Source organism: Patagioenas fasciata, chromosome Z (assembly GCF_037038585.1).
Source record: "Patagioenas fasciata isolate bPatFas1 chromosome Z, bPatFas1.hap1, whole genome shotgun sequence".
Lineage (NCBI taxonomy): Eukaryota > Metazoa > Chordata > Aves > Columbiformes > Columbidae > Patagioenas > Patagioenas fasciata.
Genome location: NC_092560.1, coordinates 74,778,140 through 74,805,056, shown reverse-complemented (window position 1 = coordinate 74,805,056; position 26,917 = coordinate 74,778,140). Strand labels below are relative to the sequence as shown.

General features: G+C 58.9%; 2 protein-coding genes across 14 annotated transcripts in view; both read left to right on the top strand.

Moving 5' to 3' along the window:
* The window catches only part of TLN1 (talin 1), a 37,327-nt gene extending 28,352 nt beyond the window's left edge, over window positions 1-8,975 (top strand). For both annotated transcript variants that reach the window (XM_065861210.2, XM_065861207.2), the window contains 12 exons: window positions 224-407; window positions 648-773; window positions 1,044-1,160; window positions 1,240-1,425; window positions 1,524-1,631; window positions 4,566-4,671; window positions 4,811-4,935; window positions 5,218-5,343; window positions 5,854-5,916; window positions 6,176-6,358; window positions 7,014-7,139; window positions 7,758-8,975. In XM_065861210.2, coding sequence (XP_065717282.1) covers window positions 224-407; window positions 648-773; window positions 1,044-1,160; window positions 1,240-1,425; window positions 1,524-1,631; window positions 4,566-4,671; window positions 4,811-4,935; window positions 5,218-5,343; window positions 5,854-5,916; window positions 6,176-6,358; window positions 7,014-7,139; window positions 7,758-7,889 — 1,582 coding nt within the window. In that variant the 3' untranslated portion in view covers window positions 7,890-8,975. The remainder of the gene's footprint in view (window positions 1-223; window positions 408-647; window positions 774-1,043; window positions 1,161-1,239; window positions 1,426-1,523; window positions 1,632-4,565; window positions 4,672-4,810; window positions 4,936-5,217; window positions 5,344-5,853; window positions 5,917-6,175; window positions 6,359-7,013; window positions 7,140-7,757) is intronic.
* Window positions 8,976-12,621: 3,646 nt separating this feature from the next.
* TPM2 (tropomyosin 2) lies at window positions 12,622-26,386 on the top strand. 12 transcript variants are annotated; one of them, XM_071801816.1, is made up of 9 exons: window positions 12,622-12,843; window positions 13,755-13,880; window positions 20,163-20,296; window positions 21,323-21,440; window positions 21,562-21,632; window positions 21,883-21,958; window positions 22,627-22,689; window positions 22,995-23,064; window positions 24,861-25,765. In XM_071801816.1, exons 1-9 carry the CDS (start codon window positions 12,730-12,732, stop codon window positions 24,938-24,940), a joined length of 852 nt encoding a protein of 283 aa, XP_071657917.1. In that variant the 5' UTR covers window positions 12,622-12,729; the 3' UTR covers window positions 24,941-25,765. The 12 variants fall into 12 exon arrangements, with proteins under 12 accessions (XP_071657917.1, XP_065716237.1, XP_071657916.1 ...); XM_065860165.2 differs by lacking the exon at window positions 24,861-25,765 and adding an exon at window positions 26,082-26,386 and having other exon boundaries at window positions 12,623-12,843; XM_071801815.1 differs by lacking the exon at window positions 21,883-21,958 and adding an exon at window positions 22,420-22,495 and having other exon boundaries at window positions 12,623-12,843.
* Window positions 26,387-26,917: the final 531 nt, after the last annotated feature.

Below are 26,917 nucleotides of genomic sequence, written 5' to 3'. Positions count from 1 at the left end.
CCCCTGCTTAGTCAGAGGTGAGGTGTCAGATTGTGTCCCATGGTCTCCTCTCTTTCTGAGCTGTGAACCAGCTCCAAGGAGAGCTACAAGTTCAGATCACGCTGGCTCAGTTTGCCCTTCAGCTTGTGCATACAGAGGGCAGAATCCACAGTATCTGTACACCCCAAGGCCCATGTGTGCCTGTAGAGGTCTGTGTCCTCTCTGACTGCCTTCTTCTCCGCAGGGAGGGCATCTTGAAGACAGCCAAGGCACTGGTGGAGGACACCAAGGTGTTAGTGCAAAATGCCACAGCCAGCCAGGAGAAGCTAGCCCAGGCTGCCCAGTCCTCCGTGTCCACCATCACTCGCCTGGCAGAGGTGGTGAAGCTGGGTGCTGCCAGCCTGGGATCTGAAGACCCAGAGACTCAGGTCGGAGGGAGTGTGTAGGGTGAATGGAGGCCGCCTGTAGCTTGCTTGAAGGGGTTGTGGGTTGCATGTGTCGTGTGGTGCCCTGGCATCCTATGTGTTGTGGAGAGGGCTGGCTGGGCTTTTTCTGGTTCTGGTTGAGCTGGACTCCCTGTATGCCCAAATTTCTCACTGATGGGCCACACCACCCCTAGCCTGAGTGTGACTGTAGCCATGCCATTGACCTGGTCTTGCTCTCCTCAGGTGGTCCTGATCAATGCTGTGAAGGATGTGGCCAAGGCACTTGGAGACCTGATTGGTGCCACCAAGGCAGCTGCTGGCAAAGCTGGGGATGACCCTGCTGTCTACCAGCTGAAGAACTCTGCCAAGGTCTGAGCTGGGTGTGATGAGAAGGGGGGCTGGAGGAAGAGCAGGGGGACTTCTCTGCCTGTACAGGGGCAGTCAGAGCAAGAGGGAGGGAGTGATACATAAAAGGTGGGACACAAGATACAGAGGTGGCATTGGTAGGAAAACAAGATGAGGTGGTGTGAGTGGAGCGTTGGGACAGGGCTGTTTTGGACCAAGCAATGAGGGAGGGACAGGTGCCGGCAGCAGCCCAGAGCTTGTGTGGGGCTTCACCTCGCTCTCTTCCTTCTACAGGTGATGGTGACAAACGTCACTTCCTTGCTGAAGACCGTGAAGGCCGTTGAGGACGAGGCCACAAAGGGAACTCGGGCGCTGGAGGCCACAATCGAGCACATACGCCAGGAGCTGGCGGTGAGTACAGCTGTGGTGCTGTGACTGCCGTCCCTCCTGCCCGCTGCCCCAGGACTCACTGCTGCCTCTCGCCTCACAGGTCTTCTCCTCCCCCGTGCCTCCTGCCAAGGTCTCCACCCCAGAGGACTTCATCCGTATGACGAAAGGCATCACGATGGCCACGGCCAAAGCGGTGGCCGCTGGCAACTCGTGTCGGCAGGAGGACGTCATTGCCACAGCCAACCTGAGCCGCCGTGCCATCGCAGATATGCTGCGCGCCTGCAAGGTGGGGCAGGCAGGGGACGTGTGTCTAGCACAGGTTTGTGGGTACCAGGAGGGGTGGTGCTGGATGTGATTTGGGGCTTCTCTGTCTCTGGGTTCCAGGAAGCTGCCTACCACCCAGAAGTGAGCGGGGATGTGCGGCAGCGGGCGCTGCGCTTTGGCAAAGAGTGTGCTGATGGCTACCTGGAGCTGCTGGAGCATGTGCTGGTGGTGAGTATCCCCACCCCACTTCCCAGGGTGGGCAGAGGCTGCCCATGGATGCCAGGGTCGTCCCCAAATCCCCAAGGTCCTCTGGGCTCTACGTTTCTTCCTGCTGAGGTCTCTGCACGATCCCCTTCACGGTGCAGAGTGTGTGGCCAAGCCCTGCCATGGAAGCAGATGTCAGAGAGATGAACAGGGTCTGAAGAAAGGTATTTGGCTAACAACAGATGGAGATTAAATGGCCATAAACAAATAGAGGCTGGAAATTTGACAACATGGGAGCAAAATCCTGAAGCAGCTTCCAGTAAAAGTGGTGGGAGTAAGAGACTTCAGGCAGTGTGAAAACAGAGCTCGTTAAGCTCGCGGCAGAGTGGGAGATGGGCAGTAGCAGAGGTGATGACTGCAAGCACCAGCTGCACCCTTTTGATCTGATCTTCCTCTGAGTCCTCCCGAGGACTTCAGCTGGGCTGCTTTAATTAGCTGTCCTACAAGATAAGTGCAATTCAGAAGCAAATAAAGACCATAAAGCGGTAGAAAGGATCCAGTGAGATCCTTCCAGTGGTTTGCATTCTTGGCAAGGTCACAGAGGTGGAGTAAAGGATGCTGGAGGGATGTGTAGATCCAGCCTGCAGAGCTGCAAGAGCCCTCAAACTGAGGTCAGGAAAAAGTTGGAGGGCAAGTAAGCCCTGCAGCAAGGTTTCACTAACTTGGTTAGAAGTACTTTGTGAGAATCTCTTGTTCAGGTCCACCAGGTACCAGGCGGTGAGCTCAGACTGCGGTTTCCTGCAGGGAAAGACCCTTTAGGCAGAGGGTAACCAGTGCTGGCAGCACAAAGAGAAGGCAGGAGGGAATCGATGGCTAAAAATCAAAGCAGGACAGCGATGAAGGGTAGTTTTATCCACAGGAGTTAACCACAGGGGTGCAGTTCCAAGGGGAGCAGTGAGTTTTCCGTCCACTGCATCTAGATCAAATGTCTGTCTGGAAGATGCTTTAGCAACACGTAAGTCATGGCAGCCAAGGCTGGAGTGCTGAGGAGAAATTCTCTGGCTGACCTGTTGTTAACAGATGATTCGGGCTAATTAATGACTCCGTGTGGCTGTGCCTGACATCAGCCTGCTTGCAGGAACATGCTGTTCCACTGCATTTTGGGTGTAACTGTCCAGCTGCCATGTGACATCTCTTGAATACCATATGTTGGTACATCCCATGAAATGCTCACTGGAGGTACAGCTTAGTAAGCTCAAAGCCTCCAGGGTGCCCTCAGCTCCAGACAGGAACCATTTAGCAGTTTTAAACATGTTGTCAGAGCGGAGTGCAGGCTTAATAACGTGGCATTTAGTCTGGATGCACTTAATGAGGGCAAACCAGCCATTGCTGTGTGCCGCCATCTCAGGGACTCTGAATGCAGCTCTGGTGACTTTGCTGGGATGGCCCCACACAAGTCCAGCATAAAGCCATGACTGCCCTGCCAGCTTCTGCAGCACTCTGGTCTGCGAAGGCAGGAACGAAGCTCATGGGTCTCATATATCAGGGGGCAGGAGGTTCCTGGAAAGCCGTGAGCAGGAAGGATGTATGGGAACAGGGGTGGCAGATGTGATGCTGCCTCGCTACCCAGCAGCAGCAAGTTCACAGCTGTACGCTGGGTCCTCTGGGGAACCGGTGCCTTGTACAGAGTATGAACAAGCATGATTAGTGTTTAAGAAAGAGGGTTATTTGGCTTGGGATGGAAAAAGTGGCTCTCAGCAGAGGAGTAGGAAAGCCTGCATATTTCACTGGGGAGGGGAAAGAATTTGAACCTCCACAGAGACTTGGTATTTGGTAACAATAGGTCTCTCCCTCCAAAAGCAGAGAAGTCTGGTGGCTGAAAACTGCAGTGAAGCAGTTTGTGAGGAGAAATAAGGTACAAAGCGGGGGGCAAGGAGGAGAGCAGCTCCGTGGCTGCTCTGGGCATAGGTGGCTCTTCTGGCCCTGGAGCCTCGTCCAGGCATTCCAGCTCCCCTGGCCCTGCGAGGCTGAAGTATGAGCTAAAGATGGCAGCACAGCTTTCCACCCAGGACCTCTGATCCTTCATTCCCACCTCTCCTCTCTTGGCTCCTCTTCACCCTCCACCAGAGAGCACCCACCTCCCCCTGATCCCCAGCACCCGCGTGTCCTGGCCGGGGTGTTCACTGCTTTCTTCTCTCTCTTCTCCTTCCCTCCCTGTCAGCCGGTGAGTAAGGCAACATTGGGGTGCCTGCTGATATCTAACCTCAGCATGTGCCTTGCTCACAGTGTGTCTGCGTGCCCAGTCTGGCGCTGGGGTGGTATGTGCAAGGACCCCAGGGTCTGTGTGTGTGTACTCACACCTGCTCTGGCTCATGGGCAGCTGCTGCCCCTGCGGTGCGAGTTGGGCCAGCGGTGATCTCTGCTTTTGCATACAGACCCTGTGTGTGTGCACAGGTGTGTGCTGTGGTGTGTGCATGTGTGTGTCCCCCACCTCAGCGTAGGACCCCCGTGGCTCTGCCAGCCACCTTGCACTGGTGGGACCAGCCCTTCTGAGCTGGGATGTGGCTCCAGGGTCCCCCACTTTGTCCAGCTTGTTTGCAGACAAATCTCCAAAATGGGGACAGCAAGGGAGAAATGCTTTTGGAGCTTGAAATTATTTGTAGGGGAAAGAAATCCTGGAGGGGTAGCTGCTGAGCACAGGAAGGTTTTCAGTGAAGGACTCGTGGCTGCGGGATGTCCCAGAAGCTGTGGATTCAGCAGTGCTAAGGGGAAGCTCGTCCCATCCTCAGGCAGGAAGAGACCAGCCAGGGTCACTAGAAAAACCATCACAGACACACCTGCTGTGTACACGTGTGGGGGAGTTGGGGGATCCCACCTTCCTTCCCTGGGGAGCTCACCCTGAACAGACCTCTGAGATCCCCCTTTATCCAGGTGCTTAGATCTGCTCCTTCCCCGCAGATCCTGCAGAAGCCGACTCACGAGCTGAAGCAGCAGCTGGCAGGCTACTCCAAACGCGTGGCCAGCTCCGTCACTGAGCTCATCCAGGCAGCCGAGGCCATGAAAGGTAAGGGAATGTCCTGCTCGGAGGGGCAGGACTAAGGGCTGGGATTAGGGTGGAGGACTCCAGACTGATGGAGGAGGTATGGCAAGTCAGAAATGAGGCATGCGCAGGTTTAACATGCATCGCTTCCTCGTTTTACTAGGAACAGAGTGGGTTGACCCAGAAGACCCGACTGTCATCGCTGAAAACGAGCTGCTGGGGGCAGCAGCTGCCATTGAGGCAGCAGCCAAGAAGCTGGAGCAACTGAAGCCAAGGGCTAAACCCAAGGTAGTGATGCTGAGCCCTGGCTGACCTCTGTGCTCAGCCTGTCTGTGCTTTGGCCAGGTGTGACAGGTCACGCGTGGGAAGCTCCATCTGACAGCCAGTCCCTCTTCCCATGCCTCTGCTGCCTCCTACATCCATGGCTGGACCTTCCTCAGGCACTCCATACTCTTCTGTGCCCCACAGCCCTTCATTCAGCTCTATGTGTGCCCCCTCTGACATCATTCAGCTCTGCCCGATCTGTCCCAGAACCCCTGCCTGGGACTCACACACCACTTTTGTCCATAGCAAGCAGATGAGAGCCTGAACTTTGAGGAGCAGATCCTGGAAGCTGCCAAATCCATTGCTGCAGCCACGAGTGCCCTGGTGAAGGCAGCATCAGCAGCCCAGCGAGAATTAGTGGCTCAAGGAAAGGTAAGGCTGGAAGAGGAAAAGAAATAAGAAAATATAGGGTTGTGGTGGGTTCACCCTTCTCCTGGGGCTGCCCATGGCCCTGAGAGATATGGCTGTTCAGCCTGGAGAAGGCTCCGGGTTGACCTTTTTGTGGCCTTTCAACACTTAAAAGGGGCCTTAAATAAAGATGGGGACAGACTTTTTAGCAGGACCTGTTGCAATAGAAGGGATGATGGTTTTAAACGGAATGAAGGAAGATACAGGCTAGACATGAGGAAGGAATCTTTTACAATGAGGGTGGTAAAACACTGTCCCATGTTGCCCAGAGAGGTGTCCCCATCCCTGGAGACATTCAAGGCCAGGCTGGATGGGGCTCTGAGCAACTTGATATGGGTAAAGATGTCACTGCTTATGGTAGGGGTGTTGAACTAGTTGACCTTTGAAGGTCCCTTCCAACCCACACTGTTCTGTGATTCTGTGCCCCATGCCCAGGGCTGTGCTGGGTGATGAACTTCACTCCTCTCCTCACAGGTGGGCGCCATCCCTGCCAATGCAGTGGATGATGGACAGTGGTCCCAGGGACTCATTTCAGCCGTGAGTATCAAGGTCGTGCTCAGGGAATGGTGGGGGGACCATCTTGGCTCTTGATGCCAAAATGAGGATGCTCTGCCCTTGTGCTTCTCCCCGGTATAAGAAGCAACCAAGCTTCTACCTCTCCCTCCTACCATCTGAGACATGGTGTGCAAGCCAGTTGTCACCATCCCGTGCTCCACAACCTTCCCTGGGGACAGTAAGGGCATCCCCTCCCTGGGAGGGACTCCTGTACCTTCCCTGACAGCCTCTCTTGCCGCAGGCACGCATGGTGGCTGCTGCCACCAACAACCTGTGCGAAGCCGCCAATGCCGCGGTGCAGGGCCACGCCAGCGAGGAGAAGCTCATCTCCTCCGCCAAGCAGGTGGCTGCCTCCACGGCGCAGCTCCTGGTGGCCTGCAAAGTGAAGGCTGACCACGACTCAGAGGCCATGAAGCGGCTCCAGGTGAGTCCCAGGGTGCCCAAGAGGTGGGTGGAAGTGGGGTGCACGCAGGTGGGTGCTCCCCAAAGCTCACTGTCCCTGCGTGTGCGTTGTCACTGAGGACCTGACTGGGGCTCAGGCTCCAGGTGATGTGGGCTTCAGTGCGAACCGCGTGCCAGGCGTGTGAGTGATGCGAGGCTGCTGAGCCTGGCAGTGCTCAGGGATGATGAACTGGTGCAGGAATGCCTGAAACGTGTGCGCTGCATCACTGGCATTCGAGAGGTTAATGTTTGGGGGGCACGTTTTGTAGCACCCTTCATCTTCAGAGGCTGTAGCACTCAAAAGGTTAATGCCCATGCGTTGGGGGTTTAACACAGTGTCCCAGTGCTGGTCCCTCAGGACCAAGGGCTGGGGAGGGTCAGCAGGGCTGCCCCCCATCCCTGTCCCACTCAGACAGGAGCCAGAGCCCAGCTGGGAGCAGCAGCGCCTGAAATGGTCATGAGCGGGTGGCAAGGCAGTGAGCCATGTAAAGGAATCCCTGCCTGCAGCTCCCAGCACTCCTGGCTGCCTGTCCTGCCTGCCAGCCTGGCCTGGGGCAGGGATTTTTCACCCCTCCCAGGCAGCAGTTGTACCCTAGGGCTGTGACTAACGCTGCCTCTCCCTCCCTTCCCTGCTGCAGGCTGCTGGCAATGCAGTAAAGAGAGCGTCTGACAATCTGGTGAAGGCAGCACAGAAAGCTGCTGCCTTCCAGGACCATGATGAAACGGTGGTGGTGAAGGAGAAAATGGTCGGGGGTATCGCACAGGTGAGGAGCGAGGCTGCTGTGATGGGGCAGAGGTGGCTCTGGCTGACACCACAACCTGTGTGTGCCCGTGTGTGAGCGTGTCCTAGCCCCCAGCAGCATGGGGCATGTCTCCAGAGAGCGTCACAAAAATGTGGGGGTGCACCCATCCCACCCAGCGCCAATTAAACACTGTGACTTCACCCTCGTCCTGCCACGTGTGGCAGCGGGCACAGACGGTGATGGTGCACACTCCCAGGAGTGTAATGCTCTGGCTTCTCCTTGGTGCAGCACCCGCACCCTCCCACTATCCCTGGCACACGTGAAGGGCAGAAGATCAGGCAGGGGGTGAGATCTGCCAATATGGGGTGCCAAAGGTCCCAGGCTCTCAGCTGAGACCCTCCCTGGCGCATGTGGGGCTGAGCCCTAGGAGTTGTTCTGCTCCCCGGTATCCCCAGGGGAGCATGGTCCCACTGCAGGGACAAGAGCCTTTGTGCCCAGGGCCACACCAGTCCAGGGCAGCTGTGGCTGTGATGGGAGGAAGCCAGAGGGGGCCCAGCTCTGGACTCAGCATTGCTGTGGCCAGAGGCTCCGGCCACCCCTGTCGGAGGCAGCCGTGACCCCAGGGCTCTCTCCCGGCAGATCATCGCCGCCCAGGAGGAGATGCTGCGCAAGGAGCGGGAGCTGGAGGAGGCGCGGAAGAAGCTGGCCATGATCCGGCAGCAGCAGTACAAGTTCCTGCCCTCAGAGCTGCGGGACGAGGAGCAGAACTGAGCCCCGTGCCCTCCCACCACTCACCGCACAGACTTCTGCCTGCCCGCCCGCTCCTATTTAAGTATGACCCGCCTCAAGCCAAGGGCTGCCTGGGATAGACCAGAGCTCTGCCTGCACCCAGAGCGCTCGGACTAACCCAGACGCTGCTCCAAGCCGGCGCCGCACCAGCACCTCCGCTTCGCCGCCCAGCCCACCTTCCCACGCTCACCCAGGGCACGGCCAGAGCGCCCGAAGGGACCCGGCTGGGGTGGGAGCCGGGGCTGCACCGGCTCAGGGCTCACCCGCCAGCCCCGGGGTGCGGGGCCGGAGGGCTTTCCACTGATGGGGATATTTTTTGTGTGCCTTTGTTGTTCCCACTCGTGCTCCTTTCGTCTCTCTCCTCTGCACAGGAGCTTGCCCTCTCCCGTGTGATGGGGTGCAGGGAGCAGCATGGTCCCTCGCTGAGCTCTCGCATGGAGCCTCCTTTCACCTCTTATGCCTTATTGCTGGCTGAATCTTCCTCCCCTTCTTCTTCCTCTCCTGTAGCTTTCCTGGGAAGCACTGAGCTCCCTCCATGAGCATCTTCTTCAGCCTGGGCCCCTCTGGGGAGCAGCAGGGCTGCAAGCTGCAGTGCCTCCGCTCAGGATGAGGGGAATGCGATGGGTTTGTTCCCAAAGCTGCTCTTTGCCTTCTCAGGGGGCTTCCCCTCCCCATGGCCCCAGCCAGCTCTGCCCTCTTTCTCCTTCCCAAGTGCCTGCGTTGTTTTCCAAGATCTGCAGTATTTTTGTAACTTTTCCATTTCTCTAGTACTGAGCCTGCAGCTTTCAAAGTTCATTTATTCCCTTCCCCAAGCTCGTGTCCTGCCAACTAACACCCGGCTCTCACCGGGGTCCTGCAGCCCAGTATCTCACCCCTCCTCGGCTCCAGGACCCCATCCCTCCTCTTGTGCACTTGCTGAGGCTTCTCTCACTATTTTGATACTTTAAGCATCCCATATTAAACATTGAAGGAAACCAGCTCCCCCCCCCGAGGCTCTGGGGTGGGATGGGGATACCGACACCTCCTTGGAAAGACGCATTCATCAATAAAATCTGGTTTTCCTGCTTTCTTGCTGCCTGGCTGTCAACGGGACCCCCCAGGAGAAAGTGGGGGCTGGTGGGCAGGGGGGCCATGGATGCCTGCCCTGCCAGCAGAGGAGGGGGGAGTGTAGTACGGGTGCTTATACAGCATGGAAAATATTCGAGGCACGTCCAGCCCCAGGCACCCGTCAGGCTGGACCCCCGCTGCCAGCCATGTGCCGGCCCTCACAGGTGCTCCCGGGGGGCCACCGCCACGGGAGGGGGCCCCAGGGTTTTTGTTGCTGGCGGATTTGGTCTTCAGGGGTGCTGCTAGCTGAAAATATCCCTGGGTAGGCTGCTACAGGGGTGCAGGTGGGGGACCCCTAGTCACTGGTGGCCCACCGGTGGGGAAGCAGCAGAGCTTGGCATGCTGTGGGTCTGGGAATGTGGATGGAGCTCTCCCGGCTGCTGGCGCTGAGCTCACGCCCCGAAATAGCCCCCTGGGGCCGACCTGTGCAGGCAGCAGCTGCCCAGAGTGTGTCCACACCTGTTCCCACCCTGTCACTCAGCAGGGGTTTGGGGGGCCCAAGCGGTGGTGGGGTGGGCAGGGATGCTGCAGAGTGGAGTAAGGACACGGTCAGGCTGGCACGTGTCCCCTACCTCCAGGACCTGTCTGCAGCAGTGTGAGCTACAAGCATCTCAGTCGTCAAGGGCAGCATCCCACAGCATCCTGGCTGGTGACCCCCTGTCCCCTTGTGGGCACATCCCTGAGGGTGCAGAGGGGCTGACCCCCTGGGACATTCACTCATGGCCAGGCTCCAGGGGGGATTTGTGGCTCTCGCAGGCATCCCAGTCCTCCCAGCTGTCCCCTGACAATCTCCACTGGCCTGACCCAGCATCAGGCTCTCGCCCAGGTACCAGCCCGGCATGGGGCCCCTCTGAGCAGACAGCAAGGACGGTGAGTTGGGCACAGTGTGGCCATGACCCCAGCCTTGTCCTGGCACCGTGGGGCCATGGGAGCTCCAGCACCCCCAGCACAGGGCTGCAAGCACCCCCAATCCCCTCTCACCGTGTTCTCTGTGATGGGATACAGGTGATGGGAGGTAGCTCAGACATCAGGAGTGAGAGCCCAATGAGTCTCCCCCACCAGAGTGAGACATCACTTTGGCAGGGAAGCCACAGCCCAACTTCTTGGGGAGCCCAGAGGCGGAGTGAGAGGCTGTGGCATGGGTTGCACGCATAAAGTTTCCATTAAACAGCAGGACAAGCCTCTTCCCAGCAGGGCGAGTGGACCCTGGAGCAGGGCAAGGAATGGGGTCCCTGCCCTTGGAGATCTTAGCCCAGGGTGGGGCTGGGCATGGGGCAGCAGTGGGAAGGATGTGCCCTCACACCCCTCTGCACCCTCTTCTCCCAGAAGGCAGCTTCAAGGGCAAATTCATGCACTCAGACACCCAGATGGTCCCAGCTGTGCCTGTCGTCCCTGGCCATGATGCCTGGAGCAAAGGGGAGCGGGCAATAAGGGGGAATCATCTCCTTTGGAGGGACATTTGAGAGCTGCAGTCCCTGGGTGCCTGGCTGCTCACACCATGCACATCATCGTCTTTACCCTCAGCACTGAGCCAATGAAGTTGCTCCAGGCTGAAGTATCTCATGGAAAACCATCCATCTTTCCCGGGAATTATGGGAGACGGATCTTCCCCCGCCTCAGAAGCTGCGTACTGGCAGTTACTGACTCCTTGTCCAAATATGTGCCTAATTCGTCAGTATTAATAGCTGCTCTCCAGAGTCCAGCAGCAGCTCCTCTGCTGCTCTACCCATGGTGCCAGCAAGCCCTTGGTCCTCAGCTGCTCCCGTCCCCACTATGTCCTAGGGCTGAGCACTCCTAGAAAGTCAATTTCTACAACTCTCAAAAATGTTTGGCTTCTCTCTGCTTGGAGCACTGCTGCTGAAAAGTTGCTGCAGGCAAGAGCTGGATGTGGTCCTGGGGTATTGGGCTGAGGGACCCCATCCAAGCCTCCTGTCCCCATCCCATCCAAGCCTCCCCACATGCCACACGGCTCTTGTGGCCCCTCTGCTGGCTCCTTTCAGCCCCCCCCACCCCGGCCCGCAGCCCACCCTGCAGCTGGGAATGTGCCAGAAGCATTTACGAGCGTTATTAAAGCACGGGTTATTTTTGGAGGAGCTAGGATCTGAAGGGTTTGCATTTTTTTGCCTGTGGAATACGATTTATCTAGAGCAGAAAGACACAGAGGGCAGTGGGCTGCCTGAGCGTCCCACATCACCCTGAAATGCCAGCCTATGGGCTGTGCATATGCCAGGTATCCCTGTGGGTGCCAAGGACAGTGGCACCAGGGTGCAAGGCAGCAGGGTGGTGGGTGCCAGGGAGCCCATACAGAGCTTCAGCCCTTCTGCACAATTGTCATGTGGGAGCTGGACGGGGAGATCAGGGGCTCAGTTCATTTCCCTCCCAGGGGGATCTTCCCCTGTGGGCAGTGCTAGCCCACAGTGTCCTCAAGTACAGTCACAGCCCATGGGTGTTCCTGAGTGCTATCACAGCCTGGGGTTGTCTCTGCAGTGCCAGCCTGTAACGTTCCTGATTCAATCACAGCTTACAGGTATCCCCAGCTGCAAACACAGACTGTGGGTGTCCCTGAGTGCAATCACAGTCTAAGAGTGTCTCCAAGACTGTGGTGCCAGCCCATGGGCGTCCCCAGATGCTGTAACAGCCCCTGAGGCACCAGCAAGCAGGGTCATCCAGGCCTCAGGGTGCAGTGGCAGGGCATGGGGTGTCCCTAGGGCAGTGGCAGCCATGCAATGTCCTCTAGCATGGGGACAGCTCTGTGGCTGGAGCAGAGACAGGTCTAAGGCCCTGGAACTGGGTGGCTGGCGGTGCCCCTGTGGCACAACAGCAGCATAATGCCAGCCCATAGGTGTCCTGAGTGCTACTGGGGTGTCCCTGGGGAAGTGCCACCAGAAATGCACCTACCACAGCGCCCTGGGCTGTCGATAGCATGATGCCACCAGGGTGTCCCCAGTGTAATACCCCTGAAATGTTCCTAGCACAAAGCCATCAGTGTGTCCCTAGTTCACTGCCCCTAGGGTGCCCGTAGCACACTGCCACTGGGGTTGTCCCTCATGCTGTGCCATCAGGGTCTCCCTAACGGTGTGTACACCCTGGGGTGTACAAAGCATAGTGCCCTCAGGGTACCCCTACTATATTGCCACGAGGTGTCCTTTGCCCAGTGCCACCAGGATGTCCCTGGTTCCCCTAGTGCAGTGTCACTGGGATGTCCCTAGTCCAGTGCCACCGGGGCACCCCTAGAGCAGTGCCACAAGGGTGCCCCTAGTATAATGCCACTAAGGTACCCGTACTGTGATGCCCCGGTGTGTCTCTCTCACAGCGTCCCGGGTTGTCCCTCGCACAGGGCTGTCCCTCTCTACAGTGCTCCGGGTTGTTCCCCGCACAGGGATGTCCCTCTCCCGGTGCGTTGGGGTGTCCCTCGCACAGGGGTGTCCCTCGCCCGGTGCCTCCGTGGGTGCCCGGTGTCGGTGCCCGCCGGGGGCGCCGCCCCCCCGTCCCGCTCGGTGCGGCCGTCGGTGGCGAGTCTGTCCCTAAAAGGTGCTGGCAGGCGGCGGGGGAGGTGCCGGGGCGGCCCCCGCCCGGCGCGGCCCCTCCCCGGCTCTTAGGCACCGCGGCGGGGCGGGGGGCGCAGTGCCGGTGCTCTCGCCGCCCCCGGTGCTCCTGCCGCCCCCGGTACTCCGCTCCCCGCCGCCGCACCGCGCCCCGCCGCACCGCCGCCACCATGGAGGCCATCAAGAAGAAGATGCAGATGCTGAAACTGGACAAGGAGAACGCCATCGACCGTGCCGAGCAGGCGGAGGCTGACAAGAAGCAGGCGGAGGACCGCTGCAAGCAGGTGGGTGTCCCATGGATTTCCCCAGCATTGCTTGCGGAACCCCTGCCTTAAGGGTCTCCAGCCCTGGGGACACCGACCTGCTGGATGTCCAGCCTGGGGACCCTCCAACCTAGGGGTGTCCAGCCCTGAGGACAACGTCCCACTGAGGGTCCAGCCTGGGGACTTTCCACCTTTGGGGTGCTTAGGCTGGGGACCTCCGCATGCCATCTGTCCTGTCTTGGGACCCTAGTCCTAGGATTTTCCTGCCGCGAGGACCCTGTCCTATTGGGTGTCCAGATTGAGGATCCCAGTTCTAGGGGTGCCCAGCCCTTTAGACCTCACCCCACTGTGTCTCGAGGGACCTTGACCCTGCTGTGCGCTTGTCCCTGGGGTCCTTCCCCTGCTGCATGCCCATCCTTTAGGACGTCACCCAGCTGGATTCCTGTCCCCAGCGATCTCACCCTGCTGAGTGCCTGTTTCTGGGACCAGCACTACAGCCTGTTGCCACTGATCACTCACATTAGTTCCCCAAAACATGCCTTATCTCGGTGGGATGCCCCAGCACCACCTTCCTATCCCTCTGCCAAGGAGACTCTTGGGGACAGCCTACTCCCACCACAGCCACACAGAGATGGAGGACTTTCTTGAGTGTCTCCTGGAGCTGTGTCCCCATGTCAGGACCTCTCTTGTCCCCTACACAGGGAACACCCTACACCCCTGTATCCCCACTGGGCTCAGGGATGCTGGGGGCTGCTCTGGCCCTGGGGACCAAGGGCTCCCTGGAGACGTGTGGCCCTAAAGTTGAGAGGGGAAGTCTGTCTGTGTACTCCAGCTGTGGCTGGAGCCTGAGCCTTCCCAGGAGGATGGTCATGCCCCAAAACCTTCTGGGTACCACCATCCCACCTGACCCCTGCCCTCTGTCCGTTCCCCAGCTGGAGGAGGAACAGCAGGGCCTGCAGAAGAAGCTGAAGGGCACGGAGGATGAGGTGGAGAAGTACTCCGAGTCTGTCAAGGAGGCCCAGGAGAAGCTGGAGCAGGCAGAGAAGAAAGCGACAGACGTACGTAGGCACGCCAGCAACTCCTCCCCTGCGCGGGCGCTGGGCTTCGGGGTGGGGGGGTGAAGATAGAGGGGGGGCCTTATATGGAAAGCGTCTGTGGGGAAGGCTGTCAGGATCCCATTCCTGCGATGCTGACACTGAACCAGGCTGAGATGCAGGGCAGTGACCAGATGGATCCTGCTCAAGGTACAGGGGCCAAGCCAGCTGTGGTGGGCACTGCTCAGGCAGGCAGTCAGTCCTGCCTGGAGCTTTGTGGGCAGCCACCTGCCCAGCTCCCCAAAGCTAATGGGGACGAGTGTCCCAAGCTGTGTCACCAGTCCCCAGCCATGCTCTTCTGCAATGCTTGTGGCACTTATTAAGCTGTGGCAGGAAAGTGAAAGAGAGTAGAGAAATGGAAAAAGCTCTTTTCCATGGCAAGCTGCTGAGTACTGTCTGCAAGAAAGGATGCTTGAGGGGCATGTGGGGGAGCTCGGTCATTTTGGGGTCCAATGGGCTACTCTGTACCCTAGGAAGGGCAATGTCAGGAAGAGTTTTATTTATTGCCGTGACTGATGTTTCTCCTGAGAAATGGATCCCACCGGGGAGATGTTAGGAAGGTGTTGAAATTGGCTTGTGCCTGGCCAGGATGAAGGGTGGAACAGCTGTGTGCGGCCACAGAGCCACTTGGGAACAGGGTATAACGACCTGTGGTGCCACACAGGGTATTTGACACCCTATAAATAAATCCTCCTTTTGATAGCCAGTCCTTCTTTGATGAAAACCAACGCTGGAAACTAGAGGAGAAGTTAAAGGGGATCCGGCTGGAGCACGGCCAGCAGGGCACAGCCAGACTTTTTCGGATTGAGAACAAAAAATTTAATCCCAGCTGGTTTATGGAGCTAAATGGGGGAGATGTGTCAAATCTCTTAGGTGGCTGCCAAGGACGGGGTGAAGAGACAAGGACAAGCAGCAACAGGACGAGCGCCCAGAGCAGCACAGAGCCCCCAGGAAGCACCTGGGAGGCTCCTCAGCCTTGTTTGCTGAATCTACTGACCTGTCCTGGCTTAGATACTAAACGAAGTAGTTAAAACATTGAAAATCCTCTGGAAGGGCACATCTGTCCTGGTGTGTGGCAGGCATGTTGAGCTGGGCAGGGTCACTCTTGTATGTAGTGGGGTTCACACTGTCTTGACTGGATCCATGCTGCTGTGGGACATGGCAAACTCAGTGTGGGGTCTGGCTGAGCGTGGACATGATGTCCCCAGTGTGGGGTTCACAAGAGGGGCAAACAGTGAAGCTGGGCAGGTGTCAGCCATGGGGTGCACAGGAGTGGTTTGCTGCTGGCAGTGGGCTGTCTCCCTGTGCGCAGTCTTGGGGGTGCTCTTGGCACCCAGAGCATTCATATTCCTGCTCTTGGTCCACACCAGCTCTTCATGTCTGTGTGATTCAGCACAGAGTGCCTGCCCAGCAGATACAGGAGACAAGAGCCACCGACCCGTCAAGGAAAGGGCTAGAGAGGTGGCATGGTGAAGGAGCAGCATCAGGGAGGGCAGGCTGGCTGTGATGGATACTGTGATCCCATCACCAGCCCAGCAGCCCCAGGTCTGTGCAGAAGCCTGAACAGGCTGTGCCATGTGCAGGGCTCTGGGAGTCACCAGGTCCCTGCGCCATGGACCTGAATGTGCTGACAGCGCTAAGTGCCAGGGCTGGTGTCACCTCCTCCCCAGGGCGAGGTGCAGCACAGCTCTTGGGTCCAGCAGGAGTGCAGGTTAGACACCCAGAGCCCACCTGCCCCCCTCCCTGGGAACCCGTGTGCCCCCTTCACTGCCAGGACAGCATGTGCGTGTGAGCACTGAGCATCCCCGTCGCTCAGACAGGTCAGGACCCATCACAGTGAGCCAGGCAGGGTCCTCTTGTTATAAAAAATGTCAACAAAGCCTTAATAGAATAAATCTTCCCCTGCTCAGCCACCTCCTTGCCTCCAGCACTGGGTGGCAGTGCACAAAGCCCACAGGAACTGCACTAACGGATACAAATTCGACCCCCCATGCACTTGGTGGGGGGGCAGACGCTGGCACAGACCCGGGAGCAACTGATCCTTGCTCGGCAGTTCCACGGTGCTGGCAGTTCCTTCCCAGCAGCTTTGCAATGCTAGTGCGGCACCACGACCTCTTGTCACCAGGAGGGACATTCCGCTGTGCCCAGGGCAGGATGCGGGCAGGGGCTGCTGGGCACGGTGCAGCCAGGATAGCACGTTTAACCAGCACAGGCCCCTCCAGCCGCCCCTGTTCCCAGCTGGTGGCCTGACCCTGGCCACTCAAGCAGAGCCCAGGGAGCCTCTGCATTTCCCAGGCCACGATCCCAAAGGCTTCACCCAAGTTCCCGCCCCGGTTGCTCTCCCCAGCCGAGACTTTGCTCTTATTTGGCGATTCCCCGAGCCGGTGGGAGGGAACGGGGCTCTGCTGGGAAGTGACTGTATCCCTGGGTGGGGCCAGAGCAGGAGGCACCCAGCCTGGCTGCCACAGGACAGGGATGGCTGCCCCCCAGCCTGCCCCCCAACCTGCCCCCTGCCTGCCTGCAGGCAGTTCACCTCTGCCCCATTACTGCCGGGGGGCCCCATTTCTGCTCCAGACCCTGTGCGCAGTCTTGGGGGTGCTCTTGGCACGCAGGCATCGGGCTGGGAGCTGGGCAGACCTCGCTAGGACCAAGGCCAAGCCCAAGGCATGTGGCCCCAGGGGACCTTCAGTGCCGCCTCTTCCACCACCGCTTAGCAGGGGGACGTGGGGCTGCAGGGCTGTGCAGGCAGTGCAGCCAGGTCTCCCCAGGACCCTTGGCCCCAGAACTGAGTGCAGCCAATGGGATCAGCCCTGGAATTTACGTCCCTGGAGGCAGGTGTAAAGTGCTGCTGTGGCTGCCTGGAAGCTGTCAGAGCTACTTAAAGGAGGATTGAGTGTCACCAGCATCAACTTCTCCTGATGGATCAGAGCATGTGACCCAGCCAGGATGCAGAGCCAGGAGTTTGGGACTGACCTCCCCAATGGGGTAGAGCCCCCAGAGCAGCTGGGGTGTGCAGGAGACTCCATAGGCTCTATATGCCTCTATGGTGCTACCAGCTAGGTCCCTGTTTGGGAGGTAGGGGGTAGATCTTGGGGAGCACCTGCTTCCATGGGGACTCACAGGGAGCAGGCTCTGGCCTCGTTTTTCCCCAGGGAAAAGGACTCCCTGGGCTCCCCTCTGTCTCTCTGGGGCATTTCAGTGGACTGTGCGCACCTGCCTGGGGGGCACCACATGCCCTGTCTTGGGGGGATTGTGTTCCATATCGTGGGGGGCACTGTGTACCCTGTCTGGGGTGCCACGTGCCCTGGCAATGGAGACTGTGCATTTGCCTGGGGGTGCAGCATGCATCCTGCCCCGGGTTGGGGGTTCAGTGTGCCCTGTCCTGAAGCCACTGTGCATCTTTCCTTTGCGGGTAAGGACAGTAAACCTGCGTGCCGAGGACCACGCCTCCTGCTCAGGGGAGCACCCTGTGTTCTGTTTTGGGTGGCGGGGACCGTGCACCCCGCCTGATGAGGGACTCTCCCTTGCCGGGTGTAGGCACCGTGCACCCTGCCCGGGGGTCCGTGTGCGCCGCCCGGCGGAGCTGCGGCTCAGGTCGGTGGATGGCAGCAGGAGGAGGAGGAGGAGGAGGAGGAGCAGGAAGGGATGGAGGCAGGGCGGGCGGCGGGAGCGGCCGCTGCCTGAGCGCTTCCTGCCCGAGCCGGGCGGATCCCACAAAGGGCTCGGCGGCGCGGCCTCCCCGCCGGCAGCCCCCCGCCATGGCCGGCATCAGCTCCATTGACGCCGTCAAGAGGAAGATCCAGAGCCTGCAGCAGGTGGCTGATGAGGCGGAGGAGCGCGCCGAGCACCTGCAGCGGGAGGCCGATGCCGAGCGGCAGGCCCGGGAGCGGGTAAGGGCCGCCGGGGCGGAGGGGCGGGCGCATGGGTCTGCAGGGCTGGGGCCGCCCCGGCAGCTCCCCAGGATGCCCCACCGGCTCCGGCCCCTCTGCCGGCATCCTTCCCCGCGGGCTGGCCCCGGCCACCCTCCCGCCGTCCCGGCAGCCGGGCTGGCTGCCCCCGGGGCAGAGCACCGGGAGGTACCGGGGGTGCTGAGAGGCGCTGCCATCCAGGTACCGCGGCACCTGGCGACAGTCACCGGGGCAGGGGTCTTCGGGCAGCGTTCCTGCCTCCGGGCTGCCTCCTCCAGCTGCCTTCTCCATGGGTCTTGCGAGGGATGCTCCATGCGGCGGGGCTCCCCAGGGCTTGCGGGGCACGGCGGAGCAGTGAGCAGCGAGCAGCCAGCTCTGCTTTGGCTCTGCTTGGGGTCGGGCAGATCCTGAGAAAGGATCCCCTCCCTCGGAGGCTGGCCGTGTGCACGGCTAAAAATCCCACGCCCAGGCTCTCGTCTGGCTTCCAGTGGGCTCTGCGGTCCCGGCCACAGCAGTCACAGGGCCTCCAGCTCTCCAGCGTGTCCCTTTGCGGGGACAAGCCACCCCTTTGCGCTGCCACAGGTCAAAATTTCCACTCTGGCAGTGGGACGACATTTCCAAGCTACAGCTTGTTCCCAGTTTGTGGTTTTTTTTAATGTTGTTGGAGCTGGTGTTGGGGTTTTTTTGTTTCTTTTTTTTTTTTTTTTTCCTGTACCCACTCCTTTGACATCCTCACCATATCAGAAGCGGCAGAGCTGGGTGCGGTACCCGGGCTGTTGTCACTTGGGCTGTGTGCGGAGGAAATGGCCCCTTCCTGCAGCTGCAGATCGGGTTCCCCGGTCACTGGGAGCTGCCGGAGAGCTCATATTCCCAAGTGCCCATCCAGGCAGCTCTGACCCACTTTGGGGGTGATTCCCTGGGAAAAAATCTCCCACTGGGGTGAGATAGATGCCACAGGCGTAGCATCGCCCTGCAGGAGCCAGACTCAGCTGCCCGTTGGGCTGTCTGGCTACGGACAAGCTCTTGGTGAGCATGGAAAAAGGGTGTTCACAGGGCGGAGGCGGCTGTTGTGCCAGCTGCAGGGCTGGCCACCCTCCCAACATGCCAACAGGCTGTCCTGCTGGGAGAGGTGCTATCTGCACCCGTCCCCAGCCTGCCAGCTTGCTGTGGGGGACCATTGATGCCCAGTGGGGCTACACAGGGTGACAGCCCCTTGCTGCTCCCATGGACCCCCAGCTTGGCTCATGTACCCCGAGGCATTTCCAGTGCTGGAGCATCAGGCCAGATGGGGTCAGGCACTGCAGCCGGACAGGCCTGCTCTAGCCTGTGAGTAAGCAGGAGACATTATCCCCTGGGTTGGTGCATATCTCCCTGCCTCTTGGTGCGTGTGGCTGCTGCCTGCAGCAAGGTCTAATTGCCACGCATCCCTTCACACCCAGGGCTTGTCCTCCCCGCAGCCCCTCTGGTGGGGAGCAGGGCCAAGAGCTGCTGAGACAGCGTTTCCCAGTGGTGGCAGGAGGCCTTTACCAAATGGAAAGAGCGCAAGGCCAGGCGTCAAGGGACTGGCGGGAGGCCAGGGCCACTGCTCCTGGCCAGCCCCAGCTCCTGGCCCCATGCATGAGGAGCCTGGGAAAGCGGAGGGCCCAGGTCCCATGGGCCCCGGCAGCCGCAGTTTGGCTAGGCGCCAGCAGGCCAAGGGTGACTCGCTCCATTGCCCCCGACGTTGCCCCTGGCACTGCACTGTACATCATGGGGGGTGGGGGCTGCGCTCAGCTCCAGGCTGCCCCATTGCGCAGGGCCGGGGGGGTTCCCACAGGAGAGGCTCCTGGCTCGCTCCACTGCCTCCGTAAACAGGAAATCCGCAAGTGGCTCCGATCTCCTTTTCGGGAGTGAAGCTGTACGGGGCATTCCTCCCCCTTTGCTCACTGCTCTGCAAACCCCAAATACCATCCCTGTGACGGCATGGCTGCTCTGGCCACCCTACCCTGGTGGACGCTCCGTGTGTCTCTCTGGGGTGGGAGCCAGAGGTGTGAGGATGCAGTGGAGAGGCTGCATGTGCTGGGCTGGAGTTGTGTGGCTGGGAGGAGCCAGCATCAAAAGGGATGCAAGGGATGGAGAAAACCCTGTTGTCCCTACAGAAAGATGAGGGGATGCGTGGTCAAGCATTCCATGCCAGCAAGCACTGGCCTGTTGCACAGTGCCAAGAGGTGTTCTGGGTAGCGAATGTAGAAGTAACCACTGAAAATCCTTTTTATATATACATATATACATATATATATGTACATATATATATATGTATATGAGACATGGGGTGACCAAGGAGTTTCTGTTCCCACAGGCTGAGGCAGAAGTGGCTTCTCTGAACCGCCGTATCCAGCTGGTGGAAGAGGAGCTGGACCGAGCCCAGGAGCGCCTGGCCACTGCCCTGCAGAAGCTGGAGGAGGCTGAGAAGGCAGCTGATGAGAGCGAGAGGTGTGATGCGGAGTGACAGCAGGGGTGGCATCAGGTCACCATTGATTGCAGGCAGCCCCCTTGGTTTCACAGTGGGGTCCCTCTGAAGTGACCTTATGGGGTTTGTGTTGGTTGTGCTGCAGACCCTGAAGGGAGAAAGCAAAGACACAAAGCAGAGGAGTTCCCCAAGTCCAGCTATTCTTAAAAAGGCTTTGAAATTTCCAGGGCACTCATAAAATCCTTAAAAATTTCACCTGTTGTTTACAGAAATATCAGGTTGTAACCAAAGCCAGAGAGTGCTTGGAGCTTGTTTTCTGCCCCAGGGCAGGCCCCTCTGCTCAAGAGCTGAACAACAGTCCAGGAGGGGACATGTGTACCAAGGTCATCTTTTGAGAGTGAACCCACCTCATTGAAAAAAGCAGTCCTGCAAAGTGTCTTGCGCCACCCTCATGGCAAGGAGGTGTCCCGGGCAGGAGCTGTGCAGGTGAGGGCACTTCCGTTGTACAGGAATGCCCAGACATGTCACAGCATTCCTGACAGTTAGGTGAGCTCTTCCCTCCATTGGCAAAGACCAGTTTGAGCAGCAGCATCTGAGGGAGAGGAGAAGAGTCTGCAGGAGTCCTTGCTACGGGGCTTGTGTGGGTTTGGTGACCTTTGCTTGTGAGCATCAACCCTGAATAAGAAAAGGCTTTGCCACGGGATGTTTTCTAGCATTTTGTAAAGGTTTCTGGCCTGTTGGGCTCCCTTTGTGAAAGTTGCAGCTGTCTTGTCCTGGGCTGCTACATTTTTTCCCCACCAAATGATGGGTTCAGGACCTGCCTGGTTGAGAGGCACCATGGCCACATCTCCTCATTCTGAGACATGGCCTTGGGGTACTGATGGTGTGACCCTACTGCTTGGGGTGGCCAGCAAGTACCAGCATCCCCAGGCAATGTCCCATGTCTCTGAGCTGGAGGGTGGTGTGTTTAGGGTACAGTGGGTAGGCAGGAGGTGCAGGTGCCACCTCAACCCATGGCAGTAATGTCTTCTGGCTTGGGCTTTCCTCAGAGGCATGAAGGTCATCGAAAACAGGGCCATGAAGGATGAGGAGAAAATGGAGCTCCAGGAAATGCAGCTGAAGGAGGCGAAGCACATAGCGGAGGAAGCCGACCGCAAATATGAGGAGGTGCGTGCCCCCTTCTCCCAGTCCTGGCCCCCTGGCAGGACCCAAGGCTGCCTCCTTGCAGCTCTGTGCCCCAGCCCAGGCAAGCGCAGGGCTGACACATGCCTCTTGCTGCTGTTGACAGGTCGCCCGCAAGCTGGTTGTCCTTGAAGGAGAGCTGGAGCGCTCAGAGGAGAGGGCAGAGGTGGCAGAGAGGTGAGCAGGGTTCTCTGTGGGCAGCACACGACAGTCCTATGCTGCCTTTGCCCCAAGTCTCTGGCAGCTGTGGGGATGGGGATGTCTGTGTGGGGATGGGGATGTCCTTCTTTGGGAGCGGCAGGTTCTGCCATTGGGATGTTCCCTGGGCGCGCAGGCTGGGGGCAGGGGGATACCAGCCTGCTAGCAGCCCATCCTTGACCCTGTTCTCTGCTGTCTGCACCCCCGGGGTGCCCCTTTTTAACCCCAGCCGAGTGAGACAGTTGGAAGAAGAGCTGCGGACCATGGACCAGAGTCTCAAATCCCTCATTGCCTCAGAGGAAGAGGTACTGGGGCAGGGGCGTGGGGCGATGTGCAGCAGCCCCCCCTCTCTCTGTTGCTGTCTCTCAAACTACGCGAGCCACCTCTCTCCTCTCTGCACCGCTGCCTCTGCCACCGACCTCCCCTCGCCTCCCGCTCCGGCAGGTGCAGGCTGGGCATGCTCCTCCATCCCTCCGTGCCTGCGCTCCTCCTCAGTGAGGCTGGCAAGAGCCCAGCTGGCAGTGATGCACGGGGCATCCATGTGAGGAGGCACAAGGAACGGATGAACGGATGTGTCCCAGCACCTCCCGCTCATAGCGGCTCCACTCCCTCCACACCTGTGCTGAGTTTTCTCCTCTCTCAACTTGTTCTTTCTCTTTCTTTCCTCCTTCCCCATGCCCTGCTCTTTCTGCTCCCCCACCCCCTCTCTCCACTACCTGCCCCTTGGCCCTGAACCCCTTCCTGGTGACCCTTGCTTGGGATGTAGTAAATGTGGTGACCTAGAGGAGGAGCTGAAAATTGTCACCAACAACTTGAAGTCCCTGGAGGCCCAGGCTGACAAGGTAGGACCCAGCGGGGCTGCTGTGGCTGGGCAGAGTGCTTGGGGTCTGGGGGTGCTGGGGTCTCCTGCTGGGGTGAAGGACAGTTGGAGTTGTCCCATGGCGCTTATGGGCACCTGTCTCTATCTCTGCAGTATTCTACCAAGGAGGACAAGTACGAGGAGGAAATCAAGCTTCTAGGGGAAAAACTGAAGGAGGTAAGGAGTGCGGAGCCAGCACGGCATCAGTGCTGGCAGGAGTTTGTCATCCCGTGTTGGTTTTGACCCCGTGATGCCCATGTCCTCTCACCCTTCCCAAAACTGCAGCCCTGCAGCATGGCAGGTGCCTGGGTTTGGGATGCCCTCGTGATTTATGGTTTGAGTGTCCACGAGGCCCTTTGTCCCTTGCCTTTCCCAGGGGAGGGCTTGTGGAGTGCGGTATGGGAGAAGCAGATGAGGCAGATTTGGGGTGCAGTGCAGCCTGCACCATCCCCATCATGCCTCTCTGCTCACCCTCTCCACAGGCCGAGACCCGAGCAGAGTTTGCAGAGAGGTCTGTGGCAAAGCTGGAGAAAACCATTGATGATCTAGAAGGTAAAATGTCCCCACCAGACCTGTGTCCCTCTTTCTCAGGTCGCACTTGCTGGGATGTGTCCCCGGGAGGGCTGGACAGGGCTTGTCCGGGGTGATGGGGTGGGCAGGGGTCCCGGGAGGAGGGAGGCTGGATGTTGTGGTGTCTGGTGTGGGAGCACAGAACTGCTGGGATCTGGGCTCTGCCCTCAGGTAGAGAATAAGGCCACATCCACACCGCCTGTGCCCGCACGCTCCCGCTGCCCTTGGCCCCCCACTCACAGCCACTCTCTCTCTGCTGCCTGTCCCCTACCTTGCTCCACCACCTGCCCCCCACCTGCAGACGAAGTGTATGCACAGAAGATGAAGTACAAAGCCATCAGCGAGGAGTTGGACAACGCACTTAATGACATCACCTCCCTCTGAGACCCCTGTCGGGCACCAGCATTGCACCCCCTGCCTGCCTCACCCCCTCCCCAGCTCGGCTGCTTGCCTGCCTGGCTGCCCCACCATTCTCCCTGCCTGCCCTGTCCTCCTCTGCCCTTCCTAGCCTGTGCCTGTCTGTTGGCTCCTTTGGGACAGGAGCCGGCCTGGGTGTTCTTGCAATACCCCTCTTTGGGGACAGACAACGTGTAGACACTTAGGGGTGCTTGGTGGGGCAGGGGAGCAGCCCCTGGGACCCCCATGGGCTGGGTAGACAGTGCCAATGCAGTTGCAGGTCCATGCCTCAGTATTGCCCACTGGGGAACAGGGCTGTGTCCAGCAGCCCTTCACTCCAGCAGCTCCCTCCTTGGCTCCCTAGCAGCATAAGCACCAGGGACGCCATAGCTCCAGGGCTGGGAGGACCACCTGCCCTCTATGTCCCTCCAGCAAAACCACCCAGTGCTGTTTGCTGGGCCCAGGGTGGGGAGGAGCTGCAGAGGGGAAGCGGCAGCTCCACCGACAAAGCTCAGGCCCTGGGGATAGAAGGTTGGGTCTGGCAGCTCCTTCCCAGCCAGGCAGCCCCTAGACTCCCATCTCCTCCCTTGCCCCTGCCTGCCTTCTGTCCTTTGCACATTGCTCTTCAGTTTGCATTTCATGACTTTTCTTTTATGTTCTGTCCCTCTGGGTGATTGAGTTGGTCTCAATAAAGCGTTTTCTTTCCTTGGTTTCTCCTTTTGTTTTCTTCATGCCGCTCTGTCCCTCATCTCCTGCCTGTCTCACGTGTGTGCTGGCAGTGGGGTGGTAGGAGGTGGTCATGGGCAGCTCACAGCTGCGGGACCCTCGGGACAGCCCTGGCTGAGCTCCCCCGAGCAGCTCCTGTGCTGCCAGGCTGAGCGGGACAGGGCTCTTTGTGCCTTGGCCCAGGGGATGACTCCCGCCACCCCGCCGGCTCTCGTACACAGCTTTCCTCATCTCGTACCATCTTCTCCATGACTGTTTTGGCCTGAAATAGTGGGGTTAGACCTGGTCCTGTCCATTCCACATCCCCACTCCCAGCCATTGCCTGCAAACAGCGGTCTCGGCCCTGGCATCTCTCCTGCATCACCCTCCCTCAACGAAGGTGCTGAACCTACCATTCAGCAGTGATCCCTATATAGGTTCTGCTCCTCTTCCTCCTTCCTCAGCATCCTACCTTGCCCCACAACCCACTTCCCAAATTGGTGGACCCATATTCCAGGACTAGCTGCCTCCTCCTGCGAGCCCAGCTCATCCTTGCTGCTGCGGGCTGGGCAGCTGCAGGATTTCCAGCGAGGGCTTTGGGAAATGCTGTCTCTTTTCACTAACTCACATTTCTCTTTCTCTTCCCTCTGCTGCGCTGATGTCTCTGTTTTCTCTAGAGCGCTCCCGGCAGGAGGCTGAGAAAAACCGCGTTCTCACTAACGAGCTGCGGGTCATCCTTACAGAACTTAACAACTGAGCTGCCCAGAGTTCCCAGCCCCAGCCCAGCCTCCCCACCCCCTTTCAGCCAGGCTGGCTTGGGGCTAGGAGCCCCTGCCCGCTCTCCACTGGGGCTGGGGCTAGGCAGGGTGTGGAGCCTTGGCTTATCCCCTGGGGATAACTGCCCTGCTTGGTGGGGACAGGCAGACCCTCTGGAGTTGATTAGTTTTTATTTGGAGATGAGTGGGGATTTTTGTGATGTTCTGGGAAGCCCATGCAATGACGGCTGTCCCTTGGCATCAGCCTGGCCTTGCTGTGGAGGGGTGCAGTGGTTTGTATTGCTGCTTTCCTCCCCTTGTTCCAGGAGTTAGCAGCCAGCCTCCTCTTCCTCATTCTGGTCACCCCAAACTGTGCAGGGGACGATCTCCTCAGAGTGGAATCCCTGCAGGCTTGGGATAGCAGCTGGGGACCTGACAGCACCCACTGCCTCAAACTTGGGGCAGGGGACAGGGAAGGGACAGGGAAGAGCCTAGCAGGGAGTTCTGGGAGATGGGGCTGAGTAGGCAGAGCTCTTGTCCCATCCCCTTCATCTCCAGAGGAAAGGAGGATGCCACTTGGAAGCAACCACTGGAACTCGTCTCTTCAGCCTCGTTAGCTCTGCTCCTTCTGTCTCTGCTGTCCTCTCTGCCTGGGCTACTGTCTCACTTCTTTTCTTCACGGAGCACTGCTGGGTCACACAGCAGGCACTGGCTCTCCACTTTCGCTGTCCAAGGGTTTGTGGAAATACCCACAACCACCCCAGGGCTGAATGTGCTGGTGGCTGGCTGGGGAGTGGTTCCCACCAGTGGTACCCACACTGTGGAGGGCCCAGCGTGGGGCCAGGGGCACCATGGGAGGATGGAAATGATGAAGACCGAGGACTGCCAGCCCCCAGGGACCGGCTTGGCTGGCCTGGCTGCACCAGCAGGTCCCGGAGTGGCTGGGCTCATCCCTGCCAGTGGTGGGGCTGCCTGCATGGACTCAGCTCCACAGGGATGCCCTGCTCAGCTGGAGGCTGGTACCGTACTGAAATGTCCGTCTGTGTGTGTGTCTCTGCTTGGTGTGGTGTGTGTGGTCTGGCTGCACCTGGGTACACTTGGGATGTGTCTGTGTGCGTGGTTGGGTGTCCCTTGTATCCACAGAGAGTCTGGCCAGTGCCAAAGAGGAGAACGTGGGCATCCACCAGGTCCTGGACCAGACCTTGTTGGAGCTGAACAACCTCTGAGCTGCCCTGGGGAGTCCCCATCCCTTTCCCCTACCCCACACGTGCACCTCGCTGGCATGCTCAGGACGTCATCAGCTGAACTGCGTCTTGGCCAAATCCACACATCCATTGAGAAGGGAAGCCCTGCAGCCTTACACCGTGGCTTGGGGGCGTCTTGTCTGTGCACAGCCTGACTGGCTCTGTCCTGTCTTCATGTCCAGATATTAAAGCAGTTTGACAAAACAGATGGGTGCACTCGGTCCTTGAGGGTGGATGGAGGGTCTGGGCAGTGCAGTGGGGGTCTCCCTGCCTGGTTCATGCAAGGAGGTTCTGCAGGAGCTTGGGTCCAGGCGGGTATGGCCAGCATAAGGATGTCCTCTGCAGCCATGGGGGCTGGCAGCAATAACCACATGGTTCAGGTTGCGTCTCTATCACTCCCTTGGGATGCCCAGGAAACTTCCACATCTGAAGCTCAGTTCAAACTGACCATTCTCTTCAAGTGCACAGTGACAAACCTGTGTCACTGTGTGTCCTCTTCCATAGCCAGCATACTACCTACTTGGGGAAGCCACAAGGTCTTTCCATAGGATCTACTTCATGGTTCATGTTGCCATCTGAGCATGTGTGTGACCACACATGCACACATCATTATGAGGATCAACTGAGGGAACTGGAGCTGCTTAACCTGAAGATAAGGAGGCTGAGGGGAGACCTTCTCACTCTCTACAACTACCTGGAAAAGAAGTTGTAGAGAGGAGGGTGTTGGTCTCTTCC